Raw genomic sequence first — 7,943 nt, 5'->3', positions numbered from 1 at the left:
AATGGTCCAGTTACATGAGCTTCTGCTGTTTTATGTGGCACACTTTTAGCTACAGGGCTGAATCTTTCTACAGCTAGGAAGAACTTGATTTCATTTTAAGTTCTAGTTTGAAACCTTTTGAAACTACATGCTAGTATCTTAAACGACTTAAGATACACCAAAGGCATTTAGCATTATTTTACATATGATTCAGCAATATGTCCGCCATGTACATTTCCTAAAACCTAAATTGTTAAGAACTAGTGGTGATATTTCAACATCGATTACTCGAATATATTGAAATAGTTACCAAACAAGATATAAATGTATGCGTGCGTGTCTTTGTGTGGATTTTAATTTACAGCAGCTGCTAAACCGTACCTTGTACGTGTGTTGCTCTGAAAAGTTTGAAAAAAAGAGAACATTCGGGAGCAACCGTTTTGACAACACCTGTGTGTAGGTTTTAAATAACATTTCCCCATACTGCTGCATTGCAGGTTGCAAGTGTCATATCTATATATGTTACACTATTGCTTATGATTTAGTATTAGCACTCATGACAAAATTATATTCCATCTTGAAAATATTGTGTTCTTTTATCTTTAAGACATTCCTGTTTTGAACAACCCTTGTGGGCATAGTCATTACCGATAAAGCCAGTGTTAAAACCCATAGACTGACGTCATCGATCTCAAACATTGGATCAAACGAATAAAAAAAGAGCCTTTACGGCATGAACACATGTTATGACAGCACGGAAGGTGACTTAATCAATACTTGGTGCAATATCGCAAGGTTTTAACGTGTTAACGTTTCTCTGTTGTGGAGAAAACATATGTGATACTCCAAAATGTGGAGAAATCATTTATGATATTCGTAAATAAAGAAGCATGACCCGGAGGAGCTATCGCTAAGTGATCAGCAAACAGGTCCATTGCCATTTCCAGATCAACTGGAATTTCGGTAATAAGGAGGCAAAAGATAATGGCATGCAGGAAAATGTTCTCTGAACAGATGGAATTGCAGCCGGTGCAAATACCAACATTGATTACATCAAATCACTGAAGATTCCTGATGCAGAACGTTCTATCTCGGACATATTTCCATATGGCTTTGTACTCAATTCAGAACCATAGAGGTAAAGAATACCATTGTAGACAGAGATTGGAAAAATGTAAGGAAACAATGAAAAAGTATCGAAAATAAGTTTACAGAGTTAGATAGAATTCTGGGAAATCATGATGATGATGATGATGATTAACTTATGTCCTTGTGTACAATGTACATGTGCGATTATGCGTGTACATTCTGTTTACATACATGTATAAAAAAAAAAAAAAAATGAAAAATAAGAACATCAATAATATTGTTGAATAGAAAACAGTTGAAAGTTTGTTTTTACAGTAAAACATTGGAAAAATCCTATCGACAAAGAAATCAGGGATGTTATAAGAGAAAAACAAGTCTCTCGGAAGGAATGCTTTCATCGGTGATAAAGGTTCAAAGTAACTATAAGGCAATTAGGAGTCATAATCGTTCGATATAAAAACGAAAACGGAAATAAATATGTAGATATCTATTCCGAACCAGGAAATGAGTATATACGTCAAGAACAAAATATGTTTCAAACCAGAACTAAAATAAATTGAAAAATATATATAAAAACCCTATCAAAACAGTTAAAAATGGTTTAACTAGAGTACAATCCTCCTGGATGGTTAGTACTATGTGAATTGCTGGAATATTAAAAATAGCTTAAATAAGCAGATACGTCCGTATGAGTCAACTAATGACGTAACTTTGGGTAGGAATTATAATATATCAGGCATTCGCATTTATTCATTAGAATCAGCGAAACGTTTTGATCTGACTTACACAAGTTAATTGTTCCTTTTGAATTTGACTGTGAATGAAATAGCTGTCGGAAAATGAGGTAACACCCCGAGTAAAGCCATCTATAAATAGTTTTACAAGTACATTTGTACACTGTTAAGTGACTAGAAAAGACATAGCGTATTTATGATTAAATATATGTTAAATTATGTAAAGATATTCTTACATCATTTATATGAATGCAGATAATAGGTACATTTATCCATTTATTATTATCATACCGTTGTCAGTGATATTTAATGTGTATATGGTCTTAATTAAAAGGACCGGTATCGGATATGACCGCAATTAGTACAAGCGAAGCTCACACAGTAAATTAAAATATGAAATAGGCAAACAAAAGCTGTAAGCCCAAATGTTTGCCTTGATTTCCAAACGTACCTGGTACCGTTCTGTTAGCCTGCCATATATTGTTCTATAGCTGTACCATTGATGAGTGTGGAGGAGGATTCCTCAAATAATAGCATACATTTCACGACACGTGTTTGATGTAAAGAATGACACGTAGATTATTTTGAATGGTTGAGGAGACATTACGTCCTTGCTCCGGTTCTTACCAAGCTAAGGACTAAGCTACAAAATATATATATTGTACATAATTTTTTAAGATGACCTACAATTCTATATTTAGAAACTAGTCAAAATTATTTATTCTCGGTTAACAAGTCTGAAGATGCCACCGATCGCGACTACATCTTGTTCTTATTTGTTAAAGAAATATTTTAATTCAATCAAACTTCGATCACAATTTTTTTTTAAATCTATCATTCGAACCCTTATAAAGATATGAAACACCTCTGGAAATAGACGTTCCTATAATTTCCATAGCTGACGCAATACTGTTCGTTTGGTAGTAAGGGGGATAACTCGAACAAACCTTGGCCACGTGGCCGTGTTTACGTTACATGTGCCGTGTCATTCTGTGCTATGTCAGCGCCAGCCAAGCAATCGCTAATGATATTGTGTTTTCTTCCAGTATAAATATCTTGAAATACCAACTATAGCACAACTTTAACCTTTTACACACGAAACTAGAACGGCATTGCCAGCGTCTAGGACAATACTTCAACAAAACCATGTTTCTCTGGGATTGGATGCAGTCAGTTCTGCAATTTTTCGGTACGTACTCATTTTATCCATACGCATATTCAACTAAAAAATTTGTACGGATAATGATAATTTAGATTAACTTTTAAATACTGTCTCATTAAACCCCAATCATGTAAGTGTTTATTTTATCTATTTTATAATTACTTTTTCAAAAGAGTTATGGGGGTCTCTTTTAAGATATACGTATCATATACACGAGAAAGCTGTGTGATGTAATTTAGCAATAGTGTGAAATAAAAAAATACACGCAATGTAAATAAATTCATTCTTTTCATTTCCCAAAATGTTGATGGCGCACTGCATGACTTCTTTCATTTCGGTAAATGTAGGAAACAGAAAATTCAATTGTTTCAATTAGAATACTCTATTTATTTCACTAATACGTCATGCATGGAAGTCAAGAGCTGACATTTAAAACACCTTAAAAATGAGCAATATATACTTGTGATAGATTTAATAAAGATAAGTGCTGATTTTTCAAAGGCTTCAATAGAACCGCTAAGATCATGATTGTTGGACTGGACAACGCGGGCAAGTCCACCCTACTGACCATGCTGAAGACAGGACGTGCTGTGCAGTTCCCGCCGACAGGCCAGGCACGTGAGTTGATTAATGCATTTTCATTTACCTGTATGAGGGACTGGCGTGGGGCATGGGAGAGCGTGGAACTTGTACAAGTGACAATGTCTTATATGGGGTCTAGAGCTTTATAAAAGCATGCATGGTTCAAAAGGGTCCTTGTGTATCATTACCGAAACAGGGGATTGGGTGTCCTAAGGCCCCGATGACTCCTCATGGTCCACCACCATTATTGGTCAGAAAGCGTAGGATGTAACGTTGGCACAAATCGGCAAAAAGTTGGTTAAACACGTTATCCCAATGTTATCCGCACGTAAGTTTCTTGCATCCCAAAGTTACATGTAAATCAACTTTGGCGAAGGTTATCTTGAAATTTATAACGTTGAGCCAGGATGGAATTCAGAATATATAACTGGAATCAATAAATGGCAACATCAAGTAAATTTTGATTATTGAATAAACAAGAGGGTTTTTTTTGTATATGATATGGAGTTTCTAATATATAAGACACTAATTGGAAATATTCTATGGATAACACCAACGCTCAGTCAACAATACAACCACAATCAGACGTTGGCCCAGCATATGCTGTCTATGAACATTTGTAAGTACCCGTGATATTCTTTGTCTCCATAGGATGTGAAGAGATGACTATTGGTGGACTTACCATACAGGCATACGATCTCGGCGGACATATGACAAGTAAGTGCGTTCTCTGGGGTTAGTACGATCTTAGCGAGTGAAAACTCGTCTTATACTGTGTCGGTTACGAAGCAAAGAGGACAGCAGGGACACATATGAAACATTGTTTTAAAGATATGTCCCTTTAAAGTTCAAAACATATCCATAATATTAGAAAGTGTTTCACAACATTTGAGGACAGTTTACACTGTTCAAGATAAGGCAGTGTTGGGCATACGCTAATATGTGTGATTCTTTTTGTAACTAAAAAATAATACGTTCAAATGTTCAATCGAAATAACATGAAAATAGCTACATATGAGGATATATTTCTTTTCTTCCCAAGTGCGGAGAGTTTGGCTGGATTACTTCCCCGCTGTAGATGGGATTGTTTACATCATCGACTCGGCAGACAGAGAGAGACTCCAGGAGAGCAAAAACGAACTTTCGGTAAAAATCACAATAGTTGTCATCTACATACGTACATCTAATAGCCTTACTACATACTCTTAATAATCTTACACGTCTCAACCCCCCTCTCTCGCATACCTACCCCTAATAACCCTAAATTATTACAATGCCTCTCTCATACAAACGTACCCTGATAATCCTATACACATCACAACCCCTCCTCGTACATACGTACCCTTAATAACCCTACAATTCACAAACTCTCTTTCACGCATCACAACCCCTCTCTCACACATACAACCCCTCTCTCACACAACTAAACACCTAATAACCCTTTAAACATCTCCGTGAATCCCTGCTTCACACTATAGTATAATTATGTACTTCTAAAAATACATGTGCAAATAATTTCACCTTTGCTATGTCAGAAAGAAATGTGTCCGACGTCTCACGAGCTCGTATCTACGTTTAAATATTATAGCTATTTTATGATAACATTCATGAATCAGTTTCAATTCAAGATATATATCTTATTAAATATCCCATCCGGATCACAAATCCTGTTATATTCAAAACATGTACAGAAAACTTATATATCTGTATATTGCTGGTTTAATATTTTCTCTGATGTTGTGTTTCAGAGGATCGTTGAAGACCCCGATATACCTCCGGTTCCTATTCTTATACTTGGTAACAAGACGGACAAAGCAACAGCTATCGGCAAGGAAGAGCTCATAATGAAATTTGGCCTACAGTGTCATCTGAATCAGGTAGGTACAATTGCTTGACAGGATTTGTTAAAGTTATATGTCCCAGTTTTGAGAAAATAATATTCGTCACACCTAAACAAGTCGTGTTATAGTTATCTGCCCCTGTTTTAATACTTATGTATCACAATGTTTGCCTCACTTAGACAAGTCTTGTTATAGGTATCTGCCCCTGTTTTAATATCACATTGTTCGTCACACCTAGACAAGACTTGTTATAGTTATCTGCCCCTGTTTTTATATTACAAAGTTCGTCTCACCTCGACAAGTCTTGTTAACGTTATCTGCCCCTGTTTTGATATCATATTGTTCGTCACACCTAGACAAGTCTTGTTATAGGGATCTGCCCCTGTTTTAATATCACATTGTTCGTCACACCTAGACAGGCCTTGTTATAGTTATCTGCCCCTGTTTTAAAATCACATTGTTCGTCACACCTAGACAGGACTTGTTATAGTTATCTGCCCCTGTTTTAATATCACATTGTTCGTCACACCTAGACAGGCCTTGTTATAGTTATCTGCCCCTGTTTTAAAATCACATTGTTCGTCACACCTAGACAGGACTTGTTATAGTTATCTGCCCCTGGTTTAATATCACATTGTTCGTCACACCTAGACAAGACTTGTTATAGTTATCTGCCCCTGTTTTAATATCACATTGTTCGTCACACCTAGACAGGACTTGTTATAGTTATCTGCCCCTGTTTTTATATTACAAAGTTCGTCTCACCTCGACAAGTCTTGTTAAAGTTATCTGCCCCTGTTTTGATATCATATTGTTCGTCACACCTAGACAAGTCTTGTTATGGTTATCTGCCCCTGTTTTAATATCACATTGTTCGTCACACCTAGACAAGTCTTGTTATAGGTATCTGCCCCTGTTTTAATATCACATTGTTCGTCACACCTAGACAGGCCTTGTTATAGTTATCTGCCCCTGTTTTAATATCACATTATTCGTCAAATCTAGTCAAGTCCCAGTATAGTTATCTGCCCCTGTTTTAATATCACATTATTCGTCAAATCTAGTCAAGTCCCAGTATAGTTATCTGCCCCTGTTTTAATATCACATTGTTCGTCAAATCTAGACAAGTTCCAGTATAGTTATCTGCCCCTGTTTTAATATCACATTGTTCGTCAAATCTAGACAAGTCCCAGTATAGTTATCTGCCCCTGTTTTAATACTTATGTATCACAATGTTTGCCTCACTTAGACAAGTCTTGTTATAGGTATCTGCCCCTGTTTTAATATCACATTGTTCGTCACACCTAGACAAGTCTTGTTATAGTTATCTGCCCCTGTTTAAATATCACATTGTTCGTCAAATCTAGACAAGTTCCAGTATAGTTATCTGCCCCTGTTTTAATATCATAATGTTTGTAACACCTAGACAAGTCTTGTTATATTTATCTGCCCCTTGTTTAAATATCACATTGTTCGTCTCACCTAGATAAATCTTGTTAAAGTTATCTGCCCCTGTTTTAATATCACAATGGCCGTCTTATCTCGGCAAAACTTGTTATAGTTATCTCGCCCTGTTTTAATATACTAATGGTTGTTCCAGGAGGCGAGATTCCAGGAGGCGGATGATGATACATCACAACGCCGGAAGTGTCAGCTGTTTATGTGTAGTCTACTGAAGAAAAATGGATACGGGGACGCCTTCCGGTGGTTGGCAAAGGCCACAAACAAATAAACGTGATGGCACTAAAAAATATAGTAATATGTCTGCCACGTAGAAACAGATCATTACATGACAGCCTTAAAGGACGTAGATGGTGACCCCGACGATGACAAGATAAATCGTTCCTGAAAACAAAAACATAACTTACGGAACTTAATGAAAACAAAACTTAACACCAATCAACAACAGTGATTTGAGTGTAAGAATGATATGAGGACATACCTGGATGTTAACCAAGATTATCTTATCATTATACGTAATTTCACTCTTAAGAACTGAGCTGCTAGTCAACGGTAGTACTACATGTAGTACCCCTGCAACGACGCTAGTTATATTTAAAACAAATTAGTAAAGGAGCGAGTTCGGTTTATACGAACAAAAAACAGTGGATTGTTTTCTAGCGTTTGCCTGCTATGGGACAGTGATCCTTAATTGACTACAATGATGTATTTCAGACCTCGGGGACAATGCTATCTAACAGGATCAGATTACATGAGATTATTCTAAACACATTATATGTTAGTAAAAATTGTATACGTGATATAAATGTTTTACAATGTAAAAAAATATGTTACATGTGAAATCTTGAATGTTGCAATGTCAATGCAATTTTTACCAATTGAAATTGTGTCTCTTTCAAACGTGACACATCATATTATAGTAATTATGTTTGTTAGAACTATGGGAGGTGTAATTGACCTCCACTTCTGCTATTGTAATGCAGTAGATAAATGAAGTATGAATATGAATTTAGTCCTATTACTGTGTAAAGTGATACATTTATATTTTTGTACATTGTTATTAAATTCGGTTTTAAAAGTTATATCATTTATTGT

At 35.9% G+C, this 7,943-nt stretch overlaps 1 protein-coding gene across 1 annotated transcript; it reads left to right on the top strand.

Moving 5' to 3' along the window:
* Window positions 1–2,795: 2,795 nt before the first annotated feature.
* Window positions 2,796–7,943, top strand: LOC110451849 (GTP-binding protein SAR1-like). The gene is made up of 6 exons (XM_021500059.1): window positions 2,796–2,991; window positions 3,466–3,582; window positions 4,198–4,263; window positions 4,589–4,692; window positions 5,295–5,423; window positions 6,988–7,943. Exons 1-6 carry the CDS (start codon window positions 2,949–2,951, stop codon window positions 7,117–7,119), a joined length of 591 nt encoding a protein of 196 aa, XP_021355734.1. The 5' UTR covers window positions 2,796–2,948; the 3' UTR covers window positions 7,120–7,943.

This window comes from Mizuhopecten yessoensis, unplaced genomic scaffold (assembly GCF_002113885.1).
Source record: "Mizuhopecten yessoensis strain PY_sf001 unplaced genomic scaffold, ASM211388v2 scaffold6213, whole genome shotgun sequence".
Classification (NCBI taxonomy): domain Eukaryota; kingdom Metazoa; phylum Mollusca; class Bivalvia; order Pectinida; family Pectinidae; genus Mizuhopecten; species Mizuhopecten yessoensis.
This window is presented reverse-complemented; position numbering and strand designations above follow the sequence as displayed.